Genomic DNA, 24,412 nt, shown 5'->3' on the forward strand with positions numbered 1-24,412 from the left:
TTCTTTGCATTGTTCACTTAAGAAGCCTTTGTCATCTCTTCTTACCATTCTTTGGAATTCTGCATTCAATTCGGTATGTAGTTCCTCTTCACCTCTGCCTTTCACTTCTCTTCTTTTCTTGGCTATTTGTAAGGCCTCCTAGACAACCACTTTGCTTTCTTGCGTTTCTTTTTCTTGGGTAGGATTTTAGTCACTGCCTCCTGTACAATGGTATGTACCTCTGTCCATAGTTCTTCAGGCACTCTGTCTACCAGATCTAGTCCCTTGAATCAATTTGTCATTTCTGCTGTATAATCATATGGGATTTGATTCAGGTCATACCTGATGGACTAGTGGTTTTCCCTACTTTCTTCAGTTTGAGCCTGAAGGCTGCAATAAGGAGCAGATGATGTGAATCAGCTCCAAGTCTTGTTTTTGCTGACTGTAGAGAGATTCTTCATCCTTAGCTGCAAAGCATGTAATCAGTCTGATTCTGATACTGACCATCTAGTGATGTCCATGTGTAGAGTCTTCTCTTGTGTTGTTGGAAGAGGATGATTGCTATGACCAGTGCACTCTCTTAGCAAAAATCTGTTAGACTTTGCCCTGCTTAATTTTGTACTCCAAGGTCAAAATTTCCTGCTACTCCAGGTATCTCTTGACTCCCTTCTTTTGTATTTCAAACCCCTATAATGAAAAAGACATATTTATTTTGGTGTTAATTCTAGGAGGTCTTGTAAGTCTTTATGGAATCATTCAACTTTAGCTTCTTTGGCATTAGTGGTTGGGGCGTAGACTTGGATTACTGTGATATTGAATGGCTTGCCTTGGAAATGAACAGAGATCATTCTGTCATTTTTCAGATTGCACCCAAGTACTGTATTTCAGACTCTTTTGTTGACTACGAGGGCTACTCCATTTTTTCTAAGGGATTCTTTCCCATAGTAGTGGATATAATGGTCTTCTGAATTAAATTCACCCATTCCTGTCCATTTTAGTTCACTGATTCCTAAAATATCAATGTTCACTCTTGCTATCTCCTGTTTGACCACATCCAGTTTAACTTGATTCATGGACCTAACATTCCAGGTTCCTATACAATACTGTTCTTTACAGTATCAAACTATACTTTCACCACCAGACATATCCACAAGTGGGCATCCTTTCTGCTTTGGCTCAGCCTCTTCCTTATTTCTGAAGCTATTTCTCTGCTCTTCCTCCGTAGCATATCAGACACTTATTGACCTGGGGGACTGGGGGGTGGGGATCTTCTTTCAATGTCATATCTTTTTGCCTTTTCATACTATACAAGGGGTTCTCAAGGCAAGAATAGTGATTTGGTTTGCCATTCCTTTCTCCAGTGGACTACATTTTGCCAGGTCCTAACTAGCAGTGACATGCCTTTCAGCCATTCCACATAGCTGAATGACATGCCCAGTGCCCTGGTTGTCCCACTACTGATCCTTGTTGACCAGCTGTTGGATGTTGGTCAGCCCCATAGGGGCTGAGGCAGTAGCCCTGCCTTTAGTTTTTGTCAGTTTGATTACTGTGCATCTAGGCATGTTCCTTCTTGTATTTATCCTGGCTGGGACTCTGTGTTTCCTGGATTTAGTTGACTATCCTATGCGGGGGACTCTTCAGTTATAATCTCTTCAAATATTTTCTCAGGTCCTTTCTCCTTTGGAACCCCTATAATGCAAAGTTGGTGAGATTTAACACCCTGGGCCTCTGCAGGAGATCCTCCAGTACTAGCAGGTAGGTCTGGCCCATGCTCTTATGAGGTTACTTCTTTTCCCCTGGATCCTTATGTGCATGAGACTTTGTGTGGACCCTCCAAAAGTGGAGTTTCTGTTTCCCCCAGTCGTGTGGATTTCCTGTGATCAAATACCACTGGTCTTCAAAGCCAAATTCTCTGGGGGCTTCTTTTCCCATTGCCAGAACCCTAAACCATGGAACCTGACATGGAGCTCAGAACTTTCACTTCTGTGGGAGAACTTTTGTGGTATAATTATTTTCCAGTTTGTTCATCACTCACCTGGTGAGTACGAGATTTGATTTTATTGCAGTTATTCCTCTCCTACTGACTTGTAATGGCTGCTTGTCATTGGATGTAGGATATCTTTTTGGTAGGTTCCAACCTTTATTTTCCTGATGGTTGTTCAGCCATTAGTGATTCTCCTATTTCCATAAAAATGAGGTGAGCTCTTGTCTTTCTACCCCATCATCTTGTCTCCATCTCCAGTAGAGGTATTCTAAATCATGTAAGAATTTGAGAAAAATCCCCTGATGGTTGTGGCAGAAAAAAGTTAAATATCAGGAAATCCTCCAGAATCTTCTCTATCAAAAAGCCCTAATCTCCAGATAAGAAACTTTGTCAGGGTGCTATATTTTGTCAAAGGGTAATTACTGTGATATTATTGCAACTTGGGGAAGGGAATATCACCCTTCTTGAGCCTTCCTGTTTCATCATAGGAATAGCAATTCCACTCCTATGTCTTTGCTGCTGCTAAGTCGCTTTAGTCGTGTCCGACTGTGTGTAACCCCATAGACGGCAGCCCACCAGGCTCCCCCGTCCCTGGGATTCTCCAGGCAAGAACACTGGAGTGGGTTGCCATTTCCTTCTCCAACGCATGAAAGTGAAAAGTGAAGTCGCTCAGTTGTGTCTGACCCTTCATGACCCCATGCAGCCTACCAGGCTCCTCCATCCATGGGATTTTCCAGGCAAGAGTACTGGAGTGGCTTGCCATTGCCTATGTCTTTACCCAAGAGATAATCCAAAATTGTATGGCAAAAGAAGAAAGGCAATTCAATGGGAAAGAATAGTTGTTGTTGTTTTTTTTTTTCCTACAAATAGTGCTGGCATAAGATATCCACATGCAAAAATAATGAATCTAGACAGCGACCTTATATCTTTCATAAAAATTAATTTGAAATGGATCAGTGACCTAAATATAAAACACCGAACTATAAAATAACTAGAAGACAACATAGGAGAAAAATCTAGATCTGAGCCTGGGTTTGATGATGGGCTGTTAGATATAATACCAAAAGAATAATTGATGAAAAAAAATTGATATGTTAGATTTCATTAAAATTTAAAACTTCTGCTCTGCCACAGTCACTCTTAAAAAATATTTGCAGCATTCATACCTGATAAAGTTTTGGCATCTAAAATATAAAAAGAGATTTTAAAAACTCAATAGTAAGGAAACATATAACTCAAAAGATAGGGAAAATATATGAACAAACACCTCACCAAAGAAGGTATACAGGTAGAAAGTAAATATATAAAATGATGCTCAGCATCATATGTCATTAGAGAATTTCAGTTGAAAACAATGGGATAACATTACCCATCTCTTGAAATGAATGAACTTCACAATACTGACAACAGCAAATGCTAATGAGGAAGTGGAGCAACCAAAAGTCTTCCTTATTGCTAGTGGGAATGCAAAATGGTACAGCCAATTTGGAAGGCAGTTTGGCAGTTTCTTACAAAACTATACATAGGCTTATTATATGATCCAGCAGTTGTGCTTCTTGGTATTTACCCAAATGAGTTGAAAATGTACATCTGCACAAGAACCTGCCCACAGATGTACATTACAGCTTAGTTCATAACTGTGAACATTTGAAAGCAACTAAAATGTCCTCCAATTGGTGTGTGGATAAACAAACTAGTATATCTGTGCAGTGGAATATGGTTCAGTGATAAAGAGAAATTAATATGAAAGAAACAAATTCTTACTGCTTAGTGATGAGGCCTAAATGCAAAGATTACATGCTGTATGATTCAAACTATATGACTTGGAGACAGTAAACAGATCAGTGATTGCCATCAGAGGTGGAGGGAGGGATAGGTGGAACACAGATTTTTTTAGGGCAAAGAAACTATTCTGTATGATACTGAAATGGTAGCTGTGTGCCATTAAACATTTGTCAAAATCCATAGAATGTAAAGAACAAACAAAAATGAATCCTAATATAAATTATGAACTTTAGTTAATAATACATCAACATTGGCTCATCAACTGTTTAACAAATGTACTACACTGCTATAAGATGTTAATAATAGGGAACTATGTGTTGGGAGCTGAGGGAACTGTTTGTGCCTATGAAGGGTTGTATAAGAACTCTGTCCTTTCTGCTCAATTTTCCTCTAAACCTAAAACCGCTCTGTTTTTAATAAATATCTATTTTATTGGAGAATGAATAGATTACTGGATTATACTGCTTAGTCTACCTTTGCTGAGAACTATAGGGAGCTAAAAGGAATCCAACAACAAAACACAGATGCCACAATATATCATCTGCAGATATGCCAGTTCCCTGGAGCAGGAAAGCAGTCCATATTAGAACTACAATAAAAGAAGGAGGGAGAGAGAAGATTCAGAATTCCTAAGAAAATACGTAATCTCCTCCTTACTCAGGGGCAACAAGTTAGATCTTGAATTGCTGAATTTTGATAGTAGCAATATTTTTGCAATGTTTTGTAGTTTTCAACACACTTTTATGATAGTCCCTGATCATATACATCATTGTGTCTGCTCCCCATTGCCTACCAATCTCAGTACCTCTGGAGCTCTTAGGACGTTTTCATTACACTACTACAGTCTATCATTGTGCTCTTTCTTATACCTCTTCCTCAGGATTAGTAGGATCCCCCTTGACTGTAGAGTTTGGGAGGGTTAAGGCAGTGAATGTGCATTAAATCAGATTTTTAGAGGAAAAGGACTTTGGGAGTTACTTTTCTTAACAGATTTCCATACAGTTACATGGAGAGCGAAGATATTGAGTGTCTTAACTAACTGGCTGGAGAAATGGGCAGAGAGGAGACTCTTTCTACTACTCAACACTTGTTCATCTGCCTAACTCCATGTGAACCCTAAAATAAAATTCCCACAGCCACTAGTTGGTTAAGTTTTCCCATTCTTCCTTAATACCATCTCCCAAATTGGATTTGCTTTTCATTCCTGACAATAACATGCCAAATCATATTCTCACCACTTCATGCATTTCCTAAATCCACAGTTTCTCTAACTTCCCAGCTCCAGGGCACCCTATTTGGAAGACCAGATAAGTTAACACAGGTTTGTTAATAGCGTCTTTTGTGTAAAAAAATAAAGCCCAAAGCTCTCAACAGAGCATGCATGGAACTCTATCACTTGGTTCCTTCCTACCTTTCCATAATCATGAACTCAATAACAATTCAGAAGACTCCACTTTCTGTGCTTCACTCCCCAGCACACCACACACAACTTCTCCTTTGTGTCTCTCTATTCACTCTATCCTTCCCTGATAATGCTCCCTTTGTTAGTTAGTTTGGACTGCTACAACATAGCACTATATACTGAGTGAGTTATAAACACCACAAATATTATTTCCCACAGTTCCGGAGGCTGAGAAGTCCAAGATCAAGGTACTGGCAGATTCCATGTCTGGTTAGGTGTTGCTTGGTGAACTATAGATGACTCTGTCTTCACATAGCAGTATGGGTGAAGGAGGTTTCTTTTGTAAGGATGCTAATCCCACTTATGAGTGTCCTCATGACCTAATTATCTCCTAAAGACCCCATCTGCAAACATTATCATTAGGTCTCAACATACAAATTTTGGGAGGACACAAACATTCAGTCTAGAGCACTCCCAAATTTATTGGATATCCTACCTGAAGACCAGATAAATTTTTCCCTTCCTCTGTAAAGTTTCTGACTGCCAGAAGGTAATTTCTCTCTTCTGTGAATCCCAACAGTACACCTTACGTGTAGCATTCATTGAGTACTTTGAATAAGTATTCTGGAAATTTATTATGATTTGTATATTTTACCTCTTGAATTAAACTCCTTGAAGGTAGAGACCTTATATTGCCAATTTTCTCCTCTAGTTACTGTGGGAAGCTAGTGGAGCTCCTAGAGGTATAAGGAACTCCAGTATAGCACAGACAGGTTTTGGGACCTCAGTTTACAACAATCCTGAAGAACCTCTGAGAGGATCAGGCAGGAGAAACTGGATATGGTTCTGAGGCCTCAGAAATCAGGAAGCACACATTAGAGTATCACTGCTCTCTGTTCATGGCAACTGACAGGCAAAGAGTAGATTAAAGAGCCTCCCCACTTATGCTCATGGTGACCCAATGGCCCATCAACAGCTTCTGCTCCTGCTACCCGAGAACAAGATGCAGAATGAGCCGCAGAGGCTCCATGCATCCCAGGGGAGCTCAGTCCACCCTGATGAACTTTAGGAAATCATGAGATACATTGAGGCATGTAGGATCTTAATTTCCTGACCAGGAGTCGAACCTGCATGCCTGCAGTGGGAGTGTGGAGTCTTAGCCACTGGACCTCCAGGGAAGTCCTAATGGTAGGTTTAAAAATAATCTTGTTCCAGTGGTAGAATTGGCGAGGAAGCAACAGCAGTCATCTAGGACAGAGACCATCAAGATAGGAACTAAGACAGAGATGGCAGGATGAGAGAAAAGGAACACACCAGGGAGATACTTAGGACATGAACTGCCAGACACTGGCATGCAGGAGTTTCAGTGGCGTCACCTGTTGCATGGACATGAGCTTGGACTGACTGTACCATGATCAGGGATGTCAATTGTCCACTCGAACATAGACTTCCTAATAACCAAAAGTCCTGATGTGTAGTGCTTGCTAATTTCAAGCTACAAAGGGCTTGACAATCAGCTGGCAAAATTCCCGATGTTTTTAATGTTGGTTGTGTGGGCCAGAACAAGAGAGCTCTGGCACATCACTGACCTGAATTCAGTGCCAAGCAATCCAGTTTTCAGTTCACTTAAATTTTATTCCTTTTATCCTTCCTTCTTTGAATCTATTGACTATCTGTTTCTTTGCCATTTCTTCTAAGAATGACTCTAAAGCCATTCATAGGATTTTATGGACCTGGAGAATAGACAGACACTGGACATACATTGCACTGTACATTGGATGTACACTGGAGTGTACACGGCACATTACACTGCACTGTGTACACTGGACATACACTGGAGTATATAGCACTGTACACTGGTATACACTGAACTGTACACTGGACATATGGTGGACTGTACACCAGATGTGCCCACCTATGTCCCAGATGCACCCAGCTATGCATTTGGCCTGAACATCATTCTCCAAATGTGTCCAGCTATGCTCGAGATATTTTCCAGCTGTGTTCCCGCTGTGCATTTGGCCTGTATATCTGATTGTCCAGCTGTGCTCCAGATGTATTCCAGCTGTGCTCTTGGCCTATATATCTGATTCTTCAGATGTGTTCCAGATGTGTTCCAGCTGTGTGCAACTGTGCACTTGGACTGTACAGATGTGTACTGGAGTGTTTACTAGACTGTACACTGGAATGTATACTAGAATGCACTATGTACACTGGCTTTACACTATACTGTACACTGACTGTATACAGTATACATTGGATGTGCATGGACTGTACACTGGACTGTACACAATGTACACTGGCTGTACACTACTGTACATGGGACTGTATACAAGGTTCAAGTGATACAGATGTGCTCCAGATGTGTACTCGGACTGTACACCAGATGAGTACTGGAGTGTACACTGGAGTATACACTGTACTGCGAAAAAACTGAAACAAGCACCAGCGTTTCTTCTGCTTTTTCCCTTAAGGTCCAGGTAGACACGATTAGTCAATTTTCAATTTCAAGATGCCAAAAATTTTAAAGATCAACTTGCTAGCATTTCATTACAAGCAGAGAGTCACTGATTCTAAATTATATAATGCATAGCTCAAAGAGACGGGAATACCAGACCGTCTTACCTGTCTCCTGAGAATCCTGTATATGGGTCAAGAAGCAACAGTTAGAACCTTATTTGGAACAACTGATTGGTTCAAAATTGAGAAAGGAGTATGACAAGGCTGTTTATTGTCACTCTGTTTATTGAACTTATGGGAGCACATCATGGAAATTGCCAGGATGGATGAGTTACAATTTGGAATCAAGATTGCTAGGAGAAATATCAACAACCTCAGATATGCAGATAATACCAGTTTAATGGCAAAAAAGAAGGGGGACTAGGAGCCCCTTGATGAGGGTAAAAAATGAGTGAAAACATTGGCTTAAAACTCAGTATTAAAAAAAATTCTGAGATCATGGCATCCAGCCCCATCACTTCATGGCAAACAGAAGGGGAAAAGGTGGAAGCAGTAACTTATTTCCTCTTTTGGGCTCTAAAATCACTGTAGAAATGACTACAGCCATGAAACTAAAAGACACCTGCTCCTTGGAAGAAAAGCTATGACAAACCTAGACAGCATATCAAAAAGCAAAAAAAATATCACTGTGCCAACAAAGGTCCATATAGCCAAGGCCATGGCCTTTCCAGTAGTCATGTACAGATGTGAGAGTTGGATCATAAGGAAGGCAGAGCACCAAAGAATTGATGCCTTCAAACTCTGGTGCTGGAGAAGATTCTTGAGAGTCCCTTAGACTGCAAGGAGATCAAACGAGTCAATCCTAAAGGAAATCAACCCTGAATATTCACTGGAATGATTGATGCTAAAGCTGAAGCTCCAATAATTTGGCCACCTGATGTGAACAGCTGATTCATTGGAAAAGACCCTGATGCTTTGAAAGATGGAAGGCAGAAAGAGAACAGGTGTTTGAGGATGAGATGGTTGTAAGGCATCACTAATTCTATGGATATGAACTTAGGCAAACTCCGGGAGATGGTGAAGGATAGGGAGGCCTGGTATGCTGCTGTCCGTGGGGTTGCAGAGAGTGGCACAACTTGCAGTGGCTGAACAACAACAGTAGCTCAAAACCAAAAGCCCCATGACTGAACTTGGTATAAATGCATGTTTTTATACTCATAACTAATGTTTTTCAAGGGGAAAATTCAGGGATAAACATTTGTAAAGAAGTTATCATAATAGAGTTCAGGGAACATTACAAAAACAAAACAAAACAAAAACAAACCTCCCTGGTGGCTCAGAGGTTAAAGTGTCTGCCTGCAATGCGGGAGACCTGGGTTCGATCCCTGGGTTGGGAAGATCCCCTGGAGAAGGAAATGACAACCCACTCCAGTATTCTTGCCTGGAGAATCCCATGGACAGAGGAGCCTGGTGGGCTACAGTCCATGGGGTCTCAAACAGTCGGACACAACTGAGCGACTTCACTTTCACTTCAAGAAACAAAATTCCAGGATCAGAGGGCTTCACAGATAAGTCCTGCCAAACACTTAGAGGAGAGTTAGCACCTATCCTTCTGAAGCTAACACTTATTTTTCTGACGTATTTCAAAGTATTTCAGAGGAAGGAACACTTCCAAACACATTCTGTGAGGCTACCATCACTCTGATACCAAAAACAGACAAAGATGCCACAAGAAAAATACAGGTTAATATCACTGATGAATATACATGTAAAAATCCTCAACAAAATACTAGCAAAATGAATCCAACAACATGTTAAAATTGTTACACACCATGATCAAGTGGGATCCCAAGGTTGCAGGGCTTTTTCAATTTATCCACAAATCAAAACCACAATAAGATCTGCAGATCAAAGCTACAGTGAGACATCATCTCACACAGGTCAGAATGGCCATCATCAAAACATCTGCAGTCAATGCTGGAGAAGATGTGTAGAAAAGGGAGCCCTCCTGTGCTCTTGGTGGGAATGAAAGTTGGTTCAGACACTATAGAGAACCATATGAAGCTTCCTTAAGAAACTGAAGGTAGATCCAGCATATGATCCAGCAGTCCCACTCCTGAACATATATATCTGGAAGAAACCGTGATTTGAAAGGATACATGCACCCCATGTTCACTGCAGTGTTGTTTACAATAGCCAAGACATGGAAGCCACCTAAATGTCCATTGACAGAGTAATAGAAAAAGAAGATGTGGTTCATATGTACAATAGAATAGTTCTTAGCCATTAAAAAGAATGAAATAATGCCATTTGTAGCAACATGGATGTACCTGGAGATGATCATACTCACTGAAATGTCAGACAAAGACACATATCTATGGTATCACTTAAATGCGGTATCTAAAAAAATGATACAAATTAACTTATTTACAAAACAAACTGTATAGCCTAGGTCATGATGCTCAATACTCTCTAACAACCTAAGTATGAAAGAGTTTGGAAAAGATGTGACTGAAATATGATTAAATTAATTTGATGTACACCTGAAACTAACACTTTGCTAATCAACTATTCTCCAATATAAAGTAAAAAACAAACAAACAAACAAACAAACAACATTTTATTAGCAAAGTGAGAGACAGGATATTCTCAAGTCTGCTTTACTATTTTGGCAAGTCATTTAGCATGACATTTAGCATTTTTGAGCCCAGTTTCCTCATCTGTAAAATGGAGACCCTAAGAATATCTGATCCATTGACCCTTTGCCAGGATTAAATTAATTAATGCATGGAATGGGCTTAACATAGTATCCAAATTAAGTATCCATATTAAGAAGTCAATGAATGTTACCAATTTAAAAAATTAAAATGTTTTATTTTTTGAAACTCTACTTGCCCTCTTTGTTTCATTTCTACTATTTCTGAGAGCCAGAAAAACAAGTATGTGATTGTGTGATCCTCTAAGAGATTAAATTGAATATGACAATGTTTTATTAAAGTATCTGTTAAAATTGTGAAAATATTTTCAGAAATCACTGGATTGCAGCCCTCTAACCAAATATGTCTCATAACCTGGTTGCTGCAACCTTCCTATAAATTCCTCTCCCCCCTGAATATTTTGCTGTTGTTGTTCAGCCACTAAGTCATGTCCAACTCTTTGCAACCCCATGGGCTATAGCACACCAAGCTCCTTTGTCCTCCACTATCTCTGGGACTTTGCACAAATTCATGCCATTGAGTCAGTTATTAAATATATTTAATTCCCTCTTAAAATGTAAATAGTTTCTAGAATTAAACACAAAGTTGTAAACATAGACTTACTAGGATAAAAACATAGGCTTATCTACTGATTCAGTATTTCTCCCAATACAACCTACAACACATTTAGTTTTTCATTAGCTATATCACATTTGATTCACATTGAATTTAATGTAAAAATTCTTAGTCATTTTTTAGATGATACAGCTAACTAGTATCACATGCTGTGCTCTGTTAAGTGACTTCAATCATGTCTGACTCTTTGCAACCCCATGGACTGCCCACCAGGCTCCTCTGTCCATGGAATTCTCCAGGCAAGAACTGAAGTGAGCAGCCATTCTCTCTCTAGTGAATCTTCCCAACCTAGGGATCAAACCCTTGTCTCTTATGTCTCCTGCATTGGCAGGCAGGTTCTTTATCACTAGCGTCATCTGGGAAGCCCAACTAGTATCATAGATATAGATATCCATATCTACAAATAATATCAATATCTACAGATATAAAGAAAACTAAAGTTTTCTTTATTCACCATGTATGCAGTTGAACTTTGCTTTGAGGGTAGGAGAATGAGCCTCAAATTGTAGATAAAATAACTACTTCACATTAAAAAAAAGAAAAAAAAAACAGCCTTATGTTCACAGAAGGTACATGTCATATTCTGAAAGTTAAACACAAATATTTCATTGACAGGCATGAAAATACCAAATTTGAGCACACTTCCTACCTGTAAAACCCTGGTGGTGCATGCTGCACTAGGAAGCTCTTCTCCATGTCCTGGAGAATGTCATTCAGCATCCGCACACGGATGGGAGCTCTTTCCTTGGGGTCGTTAGCAGGACGCATCTCATCTGACTGAAAGAGTTCAGCACTCTCCCGCAGGTGTGAGGCCAGGGCTAGCAGTTGAGGGGTGCTGGTTTGATCACCTGGTAAAGATAAGTAGGCCAGTAATAGATCAGAGCATCTCAAAGGCACAATATAAACATTTTATAATCATGATGTCAAAAGGAAGATTTGCCATTAATTCAACTTTTAAAATCTTTCCACCAAAAATATTCTAATACATTCTACTGAGTATTAAATTTATTACTACTGTGTGTTAGTCACTCACTCATGTCTGCCTCTTTGGGAACCCATGAACTGTAGCCCACAAGGCTCCTCTGTCCGTAGGATTCTCCAGGCAAGAGAACAGGAGTGGGTTGCCATTTCCTTCTCCAGGGGATTTTCCCAACCTAGAGATCAAACCCAGGTCTCCTGCATTGTAAGCAGATTCTTCACCATCTGAGCCACCAAGGAAACCCACTGCTGATAATAATATCACCAGTAAATATAAACTGATTGTTGAAAGAATGCAACATTCTCAACACTGTCAAGCCATTTGACACAGACACTTCACACAATTATCTCATTTAATATTCACCAAACATTGTATTGGCATGTCTTTTCATAGAAGCTGAGAGTAAAGGTAAGCAAACTGCCGTAGATCATAAAGTAAGTGATAGGTAAGAATTAGAAGACTGATCTTTCTGACTTAAAATTCATACTCTTAATGGAATATCTGGGTTTCAAGGAGAAAAAAAAAAACTGTAAAAGGAATTATCTTCTCTTCTGAGAATATGTTACTCTATGTTGTATGTCTACTGGGGTCTTTTTGCTTTACTAGAGTATTCCTGTAATTTGAAGCTGAAATACACCTTTGATCTGAAAATACACTAAAAACTATCCTATGTAATGTTTATATCATTTTTCTTTTGAGATGATTTTTGTTTGTTTGTTTTTTCATCTGTTTGTGTAACTTACTGGAAGTCATTCTAATATGAATGGTGGTAGCAAAAGGATCAAAGAATATTCCTTTGACTAAGGGAAGGGCTACATCGTATAGTAATTATGCTACCAAATCCTAGAATGAGACCACTTGGGTTCAAATCCTTGCTCTACCACATAGTATAATAGCTTTGTGATTCTGGGTTATTTTGCCTCAATGTCCTCATGTGAAACAAACGTATAGTAGTACTTGCTTTATAAGTGAGTGAAGTCGCTCAGTCGTGTCCAAGTCTTTGCGACCCGTGGACTGTAGCCCACCAAGCTCCTCTGTCCATGGGATTCTCCAGGCAAGAATACTGGAGTGGGTTGCCATAGATTTTTTTTTATTGAGAGTTCAATAATTAATACTTGCAAAGTACTCCCCTCCAGGTAAGCAGTTCCTAGCTGGTGCTTAAACTTGTTTAAAAAGCTTTCTTTTATCATGCTATGGGGGGCCTTCCATCATCTTCCAGATAGCCCCACCATTAGAGGCAGTTTTTGACACCACTGACTATTGCCTCACCCATTCTCAGCCTAGCTACAACTGACCCCAACAAGGTCAGCACTGCACTAGAGGATTACTTCAAGTCAACATACTGAAATGAATCTGGTAAATCTCAACTGGCAATCCTGAGAGCACGGCATTGTGATAAGTAGGTGGAAGAGGTCCCTGAAAAGGGACCTCATGGAACCTTCTCCTGGGAAAGGCTCTGCAAAAGGAAAGGCTGCAAAGGGACACTTTCTCCAAGTGAAGTCTAAGGGTAAGGATCACCAGCTTCCAAAGCACCTGCGTTTTGTGGAAATGCAGATTCCTAGACCTTCTGAATTTCTCTAGGGCCCAGGAACCACAATTTCAACATGCTACTCAGACTATTCCTTATATCTTAATGTTTAAGAAGCACTGTAGAGAGGTTATGTGCTAAGAAAATGAAAAGTAGATTAGAATCATAACTGTAGTATAAAATATGTCTGTCACAGAATTATTAATACCAACCTTTAACATCGTGATCTTTATTTCCTCTCACCTTCATCTGATGTGAATGATTTTATATGTCAATTTCATTATAGCCCAGCATAGTTCTGACACTCAGTAATTGTTTACTGACTAAATAGACTCAATATTTTTAGAAAAAATCTAATAAAAAATATTAAAAAATGACAACTATGTAAAGTGGTTTTAATGAAGGCTACAAAGAAAGAGCTTTCTTTGTAGCTCTCTGTTCACTAAAATTAACACTATGAATACAATCAATTATAGGAGTTCACAGGGTTTGGGCATTTGATATTTTCAGTGTGTGTTCCACGTTTATTAGTAATCTTGTTTGATTTTACAACAAAACTTGAAGATGCAAGCAGAGATATTTTTGCTCATTGAGAATATCCAGCCTCTTAAGAAACAATATTAATAACGACAATTTATGAAGATATGATTTCTCTTAAATTATTAAATTATCATAATATTAACATAGAAAACCTATAGATATCTTTTTGCACAAGGAAAGAAAAAGAAGGATAAAGGCACATTTGGATTATACTAGAATTGAAAGACTGAACAACAGAGAAAACTAGTTCGACATCCTTAAGAGTCTTCCATTTAAGAAAGAAAAATCTCTTCTGATCTAACATACACCACAGAATTGAAGACATTATCACTGAATCAAGTGAGACAAATTGTACCATTCTACCTTATTTGGCCTTAAATGAATTTATCTTTCATGATGGTGCAGGTGGAGAAAATTGACAGCTTTAGGAACTGGTTGGTTTCAGAAAGGACCCTGATAGTAGAAACCTGCCACCACAGCATACCCTGCGCATTACTTCAAGGATATGAGGTTACAGAGTGAAAGGTAGCTTTACTCCCAGAGGTTCACTCAATCATTTTGATATATAACTGATGTTCCAAAGATTCCTAATAGCCATTTCTATGATCCCAAATGATTTTCCCTTGTGATCCTTAGGATGAATACGAGAATGCCAGCTCTGTGAGGGAAGAGATTTTTATCTGTTTCATTCACTGTCATTAGGTGTCATTTCCCAGCACTTAAAACTGTGCCTGACAAACCATAATGAATGAATGTACAAGTTATATACTGTGATCATAGCATATGCAATATTTTAGCTTTACTTTCATTGTCTCTCTTTTTCTTGACTGAAAAGAACCCCATACAAACAGGAAATATGTTTTCTCTCTTTGTACCTCTGTACCCTAGCACAATACTTGATATGTGGCAGTCATTTATTAAAAATCTTGTTGAGTTTATATTGAATTATAAGATAATGTCTTATTTGACATACAGTATTAAATTATGTCTACAAAATCATTCAGAAAGATATTTAGTGCATAATGAACAGCAACAAGTGCTATTTCTTTTACTTTCTTACTAAATATCAATAATAATTGCATAAAAAGGGAACAAAAATTAAAAAGTTATTTTAGGGTAAATATAGGTTAAATTAAACTATATAGAATTAAAATTCTACTGATAATTACCCCCCAAACTAAGACTATTAAAAACAACAACAACAACAACAACACTTCATTTAAGGCATAGTGAATGCCAGAGAACTAATTGAGGTTCTTAACAGTTCAGGTTTAATAATCCATTTGACCAAACAAAATGAACTGGGAACTAGAGATTTCTGTAAGGATAGATACAATTATCTTGAAGTTTCACATAATGCATGGCATCTGAAGACCACGACTTGGTATAAAGAAAATATAAGAGCCTGGTTTATTTAATTACCATCAATGTGGACATGAACAGATTTCTTAATATTGATGTTCTCCAGCTTCCTTGGGGAAATGGTCATTTTACTTTCTAAGTATTTAAGTCACTATATAAACACAAGTTACTATTGGTATTATCAGAGCACACAAACTAAATACAAATTAGTACCAGCTCATTTGCTCAAGGCACGCACAAAATACTTAAACAGCTTTGCTAATGATTTTATTCTCACAGACATTATTTCTTATCACTTCCCCCAACTCATGCCTCCCCTCCCTGCTACTGTATCACACTCCTCCCCATATATACTTTCATAAGGATTCCCAATTTTATTTTGCAGTGCTTATGAATCTGGAGCTAGTTTTACTTTCCACGGGCTGGCATCTCAACCCTCTGAAGAACAAGGAAAGGGGTAATATAAAGGGTAAAAGAATTAGGGAGTGATCAAGATGGCAGAGTGGTAGCACATGAAGCTCACCTTCTCCCAGAAATATATCTAAAATACATCTATATGTAGAATGATCCTCACAGAATATCTGCTGAACACTGGAAGGAGACCTCAGACTACTGAAAAACCAAGAAAATCTCCATGTAACTGGGTATGAAAAAACATTAAAAAAAAAAAGGAGTTGGGTCAGAAGCTGTGCCCCTGCGAGAGAGCTGTGAAAGAGGAAAGGTTCCTGTACCTAGAGAAGCCCCCTCACCATCACGAAGAGTAGCTGGGACAGAAGGGGAGCCTCTGAGTCTCAGAGGAGAGCACGGCAGCCTGTTTGTGGCAGCCACAGCAGATGGATAACTGCACGGATGGTGCCGCTGCCCTGCACTCCCCAGCCTGACATGCATGTCTGCCAGTGCTGGAGGGGGATGGATGCTGGAACCTGGGCTTCAGGGATTGGACCTGGGGAAAGGACTGAGGTTGTGCTGACTCAGACAGACTGAGGGAGTGGGAATGCTATGAAACTGTGGCTGGCGGTTTACTAAGAGGAACCCTGGACCACCTGATAGGCCAGTCACCATCATTTGGAGGGCATGGGATGAATGAGGTACAGATTGTAGCCTTTCCCTTCATGCCTACAGAGGGCAGGACACTGCCTTCATTGGCTCCAGAGGTGGATGTCAAGAGTGGTCACAGGCCACCAGTGTCTCCTTCCGGGACTCCAGGAGCGGTCACAAGCTATACCCACTCCCACTGCATGCTCAGGGGTGTGCCTGAACTGCCACCACTGAGAACCCCAGGAGTGGGCATTAGTCACTGCATCTGCTTAACTCCTATCAAGGGGATAATGACCAGCACCCATGGAGGAAAGAGAAGACAGGCAACTGTACTAAAAACAGCCCTTGCATCAAATATACTAAACCCGAAGAAGCTACACAGGAACAGCCCCACACATAAATAGCCCTCCACAACCACAGTAGATAATTATTTCTCCTAAACTCACAGAGTAGGAGGAATATAAGGAAAAAGAAGAAGCGAAAGCACGACTCCCAGTTAAAAGACCAAGAGACTTCCCCTGAGAGAACAAATGATGAAACAGACCTCTTCAGTCTAATACACTGGTTTCTAAAAGGAGACAATGAGAATACTGAAGGAGTTAAGAAAGTCTATCATGAGAAATTCAGATTATTGGAAAAAAAAAAAGGAACTAGAAACTTTAAATAGGAACCAAGAAAAATTAGAAAATTCATTTGGAGAGAAAAAAAGCCGAGCTGAAGGCAACGGATAGCAGAATGAATAATGCAAAAGAATGAACAATTGACCTGAAAGATAGGATAATGGAAATCACCCAATAAAGACAGAAGATAGAAAGCCAAATTAAGAAAAAGAAAATTAAAGCAATATGAAAGATCTATGGGACAATCTAAAGCATGCCAACCTATGCTTAATAGAGATTCCAGAAGGAAAAGAGAAAAGAGATCAAAAATATATTTACTGAACTGAACCCTTCCTAAACCTAAAGAAAGAAACAAATATTGAGGAAGCATAGAAGGTCCCAAACAGACCTACAACAAGACATATTATAATTAATGTTTGGAAAAGTTAAAGAGAGTATTCTAAAGGCAACAAGAGAAAAACAAAAGAGTTTATTACAAGGAAACCCCCATAAGACTATCAGGTGACTTCTCCTCAGAAATGTTGCAGGCCAGAATGGAATGGGAAAGATACACTCAAAATCCTGAAAGGGAATAATCTGCAACTTAGGATACCCTACCAGCAAGATTATCATTTAGAATAGGAGGAGAGATAAAGAATTTCTCAGACAAGCAAAACTATTCTAAAGGAAATACTGAAAGGTCTTTCTCTAAATTTAAAATAAGTAAGAATATACAGGGAAGAGAAAATTACAATTGGAAAATAAATCACTTAAGTCAGTACAAAGATTTTAAAAAATCACATTTTCTATGAATGTAATGATAATCACAATGAACAGCAGAAGGACAAACATAAAGATATAAAAGAGGACATGAAAATCATAAAACATGGGGGAGGAGAGTAAGCAAATGCAGGGTATTCCCCCACCCGCCCCAGAATGCGTTTGAGACTATATGACTAACAGTCTAGGGCAAGTAGATATAGGAAGGGTTTAACATACTCGAAAAACAGGGTAACCGCAAATCAAAAATATACAATGAATTCACTAAAGCCAAAAAGAACATAAGTATAATACAAAAGAAAATCATTAAACCACAAAAGAAAAACGGGACAGAGAAGAAATGCAAAGTCAATGGAAAAACAAAGCTTAAATGCTCAAAAGCAAGAAAAGCAAGAAAACTAGAAAAAGAAAAAAGAAAAGAAAAGAAAAGAAGAAAGAAAGAAAGAAAGAAAGAAAGAAAGAAAAAGAAAGAAAGAAAAAGCATGAGTCTACAATATGCTGCCTACAAGAGATCCACTTTGGGGCAAAGGACACACACAGATTAAAAGTGACGGAATGGAAAAAGATGTTTCAAACAGAAATGACATGAGATCAGGGGTTTCAGTACTCATATTAGACAAAATAGTCTTTAAAACAAAGCCCACAAGGAAAGATAAAGAAGGACACTATATAATGATAAAAGAATCAATACAAGAAGAGGATTTTATGCTGATTAATATAAATCTAATATAAGAGCACCCAAATATATGAAACAATACTAATAAACATAAAGGGAGAAACTGAAAGCATCACAGTAAATAGTAGGAGATCATAACACCTCACCTACATCAATGGACAGATCTTAGAGACAGAGATTCAGTGAGGCAACAGATCCTAAATGATACAATAGAACAGTTAGACCTAATTATATTTTCAGGACATTACATCCAAAAAAGCAGAATACACATTCTTTTCAAGTGCTCATGGAAGATTCTCTAGGATTGACCGCTTACTAGAGTATAAAACAATCATCAACAAATTTAAGAGTATAGAAATTATCTTAAGCATCTTTTCTGATCATAATGGTATGAAAATAGAAATCAGCCACAGAAAAACAAATGAGCAAAAAACAATTACATGAAGACTAAAAACATCATGCTAAAAAACTAACAAGTCAATGATGAAATCAAAGAGAAAATTTAAAACACTTTGAGACATATGACAATGAAAACACAGCCATACAAAATCTATGGTGCACAGCAAAAACTGTTCTTAGAGGGAAGTTCATATTGATACAGGCCTTCCCTAAAAAGAACAGGAAAAATCTCAAATGAATAAACTTACCACTTTAAATAATTTGAAAAAGAATAAGCAAAAACACAAGTTGCAGAATGAAGGAAATAATAAAGATCAGAGAGGAAGTAAATTAAGATTAAAAATAGAAAAAAAAATCAATAAAACCAAGAGCTGATTATCTGTAACAAGATTGACAAGTCTGTGGCCAGGCTTACCAAGAAGTTAAGACAGAAAATTCAGATAAACAAAATAAGACATGAAGGAGACATAACAACTGATACTGCAGAAACACACACACACACACACAAAAGGAAATGTTATGAACACTTATATATAGAAAAAATCTGACAAGCTAGAAGAAATGGGCAAGTTTCTAGAAATACACAGCTTATCAAAATTGAATCAAGAATACAAAATTTGGACAGACTGATTATTAAAAGTCAAATAGAATCTGTAATTTTAAAACTCCCACTGGCAATTTGCTGTATGACTCAGGGAACTCAAACAGGAATTCTGTAACAACCTAGAGGGATGGGATAGGGAAGGAGGCTCAAGAGAGAGGGGATATATGCATATCTATGGCTGATTCATGTTGATGTTCGGCAGAAACCAAGACAATTCTGTAAAGCAAATATCCTTCAATTTTAAAAATAAACAAAAAAAGAACTCCCTATAAATAAAAGTCCAGTACCAGATGACTCTACAGGAAACTTCCACCAAACATTCAAAGAAGAACTTATACTAATCCTTCTCAAACTCTTCCAAAATATTGAAGAGGAAGGAATACTCCCAAGGATATCAAAACCAAAGACATCACCAAAGAATTAAAAAACAGGCCAATATTTTTGATAAATATAGAGGCAAAAATTCTCAACAAAATATTAGCAAACTGAATCCAACAACACATTAAAGATATCATATACAAAAACAAAGTAAGATACATTCCACGTTCATAGGAGGATTAAACATCCACAAATAAATCAGTATGATACACCACATAAACAAAAATCACATGATCACCTCAATAGATGCTGAAAAAGTCTTTGAAGAAATTCAATATCCCTTCATGAAAAAACTCGTAACAAATGGATATGGAGGGAATACATCTCAAGATAGCAAAAGCTACTTATGACAAACCCACAGCCAACCTAATACTAAATGATGAAAATACCAGATTCTCACTAAAATCTGGAATGAGACAAGAAGGCCCAATCTCATTTCTTCTATCAATGTAGTATTGAAAGACATCCACAACAGTCAGAAAAATGAATAAATAAATGCATCCAAATTGGAAGGGAAGAGGTGAAATCATCACTATAAGTAGATGATATAACATTATATATAGAAAACCCTAAACTCTATGCAAAAACTAGTAGAACTGATCAACAAATTCAACAAGGTAGCAGGATACAAGATTAACAAACATAAATCAATTCATTTCTTTACAGTAACAATGAAATATCAGAAAGAAAATGTTAAAAAAAATGTCAAAAGAAAAAAAAACAAAACAATAAACCTCACCAAGGAGGAGAAAGATTTCTATGCAGAGAACTATAAAACATTTACAAAGGAAATTTAAGATGATTCAAAGAAATGGAAATATATCCCATGATTAGAAGAAATAATATTGCAGTGTTGTTAAAATGACCATACTACCCAAAGCAATCTATAGACTTAATATGTGTGTCCGTCCAGCTGTTTACACCTCTGTGGACTACAGTTCATGGGCTCCTCTGTCCATGGAATTCTCCAGGCAAGAATACTGGAGTGGGTTGCCATTCCCTTCTTTAGGGGATCTTATTGACTGAGGGATCAAACTTAGGTCTCCTTTATTGCAGGGAGATTTTTTTTTACCATCTGAGCCACAACGGAAGCCCATACAGATATAACATGGTTCCTTTCAAATTACCCATGACAGTTTTCACAGAGCTAGAACAAACAATCCTAAAATTTATATGGAAACATAACAAACCAGAATTGCCAACACAATGCTGGAAAAAAAAAAAACAAACAAACAAACAAGAGGCATAACCCTCCCAGACTTCAGACAATACTACAAAGCTACCATAATCAAAAGAGTGGTGCAAGAACAGACATATGGATCAATGAAACAGAATAGAGAGCCCAGAAATAAACCCACACCCCTATGGTCAATTAATCTTTGACAAATGAGGGCTAGGGTATACAACACGGAAATGACTATCTCTTCAGCAAGTAGTGTTGGGAAAGCTGGACAGCCACATGTAAATCAATAAAGTTAAAACATACACTCTCATCATATACAAAAATAAACTCAAAATGACTTAAGGACTTGAACATAAGACTCCTAGAAATTCCTAAGACTCTTAGAAGAGAACAGAGACAAAACATTGTCTGATGTAAATCTTACTTAGATCTTGTGAATTTTTTTTTTTTTAGGTCAGTCCCCAAAGCAATAAAAATAAACAAATGGGACTTTATCAAAGTTACAAGTTTTTTTCACAGCAGGAAAACCATAAACAAAATGAAAAGACATTCTAGAGACAGTTATTATTGTTTAGTTGTCTGACTCTTTTTGACCCCACAGATTGTAGACTGCCAGGCTCCTCTGTCCATGGGATTATCCAGGCAACAACACTGAGGTGGGTTGCCATTACCTTCTCCAGCAGATTTTTGCAACCCAGGGATCGAACTCATAACTCCTGCATTACTAGGCAGATTCTTTACCACTGAGCTGCCAGAGAAGCCCATCCTACAGACTATATTTGCAAATGATGAGACTGAAAAGGGTTTAATTTACAAGTATACAAACAGTTCATAAACTCAACAACAAAAGAAAACAACTCAACTGAAAATGTGCAGAAGACATAAATAGAGAGTTCTCGGCACTGGCCACAGGACTGAGAAAAGTCAGTTTTCATTCCAATCCCAAAGGGCAATGCCAAAGAATGTTCAAACTACCACATAATTGCTCTTGTTTCACATATTGGCAAGTTAATGCTCAAAATGCTTCTAGTTAGGCTTTAGTAACAAGTGAACCAAGAACTTCCAGATGTTCAACCTGGATTTAAGAATAGAAGAGAAACCAGAGATCAAATTGCCAACATCCATTAGATCATAGGGCTTCCCTGGTGGCTCAGTTAGTAAAGAATCTGCCTGCAATGCAGGACACCTGGGTTCAATCCTTGGGTTGGGAAGATCCCCTAGACAAGGGAAAGTCCCCTGGAGAATTCCATAGAATGTATAGTCCATGGGATCACAGAGTTGGACACAATTGAGTAACATTCACTTCACATTAGATCATAGAAAAAGCAAGGGAGTCCAGAAAAACATCTGATTCATTAACTACGCTAAAGCCTTTGACTATGTGGATCACAACAAACTGTGGAAAATTCTTCAAGAGATGTTAATACTAGACCACCTAAACTGCCCCCTAAGAAACCTGTATGCAGCTCATGAAGCAACAGTTAGAATCAAACATGGAACAATGGACTATTTAAAAATTGGGAAAGGAGTATGTCAAGGCTGTATATTGTCACCTTGTTTATTTAATTTATATGCAGAGTACTTCATGTGAAATGTCAGATTGGATGAAGCACAAGCTGGAATCAAGATTGCCAGGAGAAATATCAATAACCTCGAATATACAGACCTCACCACCCTTATGGCAGAAAGCGAAGAAGAACTAAAGAGTTGCTTGATGAAAGTGAAAGAGAAGGGTGAAAAAGCTGGCTTAAAACTCAACATTAGAAAACTAAGATTCTGGAATCTGGTCCCATCACTTCATGACAAATAGAGGGGGAAAATATGGAAACAGGGGCAGACTTTATTTTCTGGGCTCCAAAACAACTGTTCTCCCACTGTTGCAAAAGTTCTAGAGCCCACATCAGATTTCCCAAGCTGGGGATCCAGTGAAGGGATTGAGAACCCACAGGAAATTTGACTCCAAAGGCCAGTAGGATTTGATTACAGATCTTCCATAGGACTGGGGAAATAGACTCTTGGAGGGCACAGACAAAACCTTGTGCATACCAGAACCCAGAAGAAAGGTGCAGTGATACCACAAGAGACTGAGCCAGACTTGCTTGTGAGTGTCCAGGATTCTCTGGCTGAGTGGTGGGTTGACAGTGGCCTGATGTGGGATCAAGGGCACTGAATACAACAGTACTGGCATGTCTTTTGAAGGAGGGAGACACACGCTTTTTCAAGACAGAAGCCTAGTGTGTCTCCCTTTGCCTGGCAAAGTAACAGAGCTATTCTTTTCTACTTCACCCAAAACTCTGTCTCCAGGATTTGATTTGGCATCGATGTACAGAGCGGCTGAGCTTTTGATAACGACATCAGGGCTCAAGATAGAACAGCCATGTTCACGCTCATCACTTCAATTTGTGTCCGACTCTTTGCGACCCTCTGGACTGTAGCCCACCAGACTCCACTGTCCATAGCATTTTCCAGGCAAGAATACTGGAGTGGGTTGCCATTGCCTTCTGCAGGGGATCTTTCCCACCCATGCATCGAACCCATGTCTCCTGCAGATCCTGCATTGCAGGCAGATTCTTTACCACTGAACCACTGAGGAAGCCCAGAACAGTAATTGCCCCACAATTAATTCTGAACACCACCAGCTGGAAGTCCTGCTGCTGCTAAGTGGCTTCAGTTGTGTCTGACTCTGTGCGACCCCATAGATGGCAGCCCACCAGGCTCCCCCATCCCTGGGATTCTCTAGGCAAGAATACTGGAGTGGGTTGCCATTTCGAAGTCCAGGGTTACCAAAATAATTCCCTGTCCTGGTCAGAACTGGCCCTAAAAGAGTGGCTCTCAAGTTTGAGATACACCATGGTGACCTGGAGGGCTTGTCAAAGCACAGATTGCTGATATTGTCAAAATGTAACAGGCGGGAAAGGGGCACAACTTTTGAAAGAATGACATAGCCCAAGGACACAACACGGAGAAGGCAATGGCAGCCCACTCCAGTACTCTTGCCTGGAAAATCCCATGGGCGGAGGAGCCTGGTAGGCTGCAGTCCATGGGGTCGCTAAGAGTCAGACAGGACTGAGTGACTTCACTTTCACTTTCACTTTCAACCATTATCTCTACCATAGTTTGGCCTCAGATCTAACTACAGGAAGGGAAAACAGCCCCACCCATCAACATAAAATTGGATTAAGATTTGCTGAGTATGTCTCCGCCCATCAGAGCAAGACCTAGATACACAATTACAGAAAACTAACCAAACTGATCCCTTGGATCACAGCCTTGTATAATTCAGTGAAACTATGAGCCATGTAGTGTAGGGTCAACCAAGGTGGATGGGTCAAGGTGGAGAGTTCTGACAAAATGTAGTCCACTGGAGAAGGGAGTGGCAAACCACTTCAGTATTCTTGCCTTGA

The 24,412-nt window shown here is 38.9% G+C and overlaps 1 protein-coding gene across 3 annotated transcripts in view; it reads right to left on the reverse strand.

Annotated features, from left to right (window-relative positions):
• NAALADL2 (N-acetylated alpha-linked acidic dipeptidase like 2) overlaps positions 1–24,412 on the reverse strand; it is a 1,658,881-nt gene that overhangs the window by 68,792 nt on the left and 1,565,677 nt on the right. For all 3 annotated transcript variants that reach the window (XM_042234309.2, XM_060393545.1, XM_042234305.2), the window contains one exon: positions 11,592–11,790. In XM_042234309.2, the coding sequence (XP_042090243.1) occupies positions 11,592–11,790 (199 nt within the window). The remainder of the gene's footprint in view (positions 1–11,591; positions 11,791–24,412) is intronic.

Source organism: Ovis aries, chromosome 1 (assembly GCF_016772045.2).
Source record: "Ovis aries strain OAR_USU_Benz2616 breed Rambouillet chromosome 1, ARS-UI_Ramb_v3.0, whole genome shotgun sequence".
In the NCBI taxonomy this organism is placed as follows: Eukaryota; Metazoa; Chordata; class Mammalia; order Artiodactyla; family Bovidae; genus Ovis; species Ovis aries.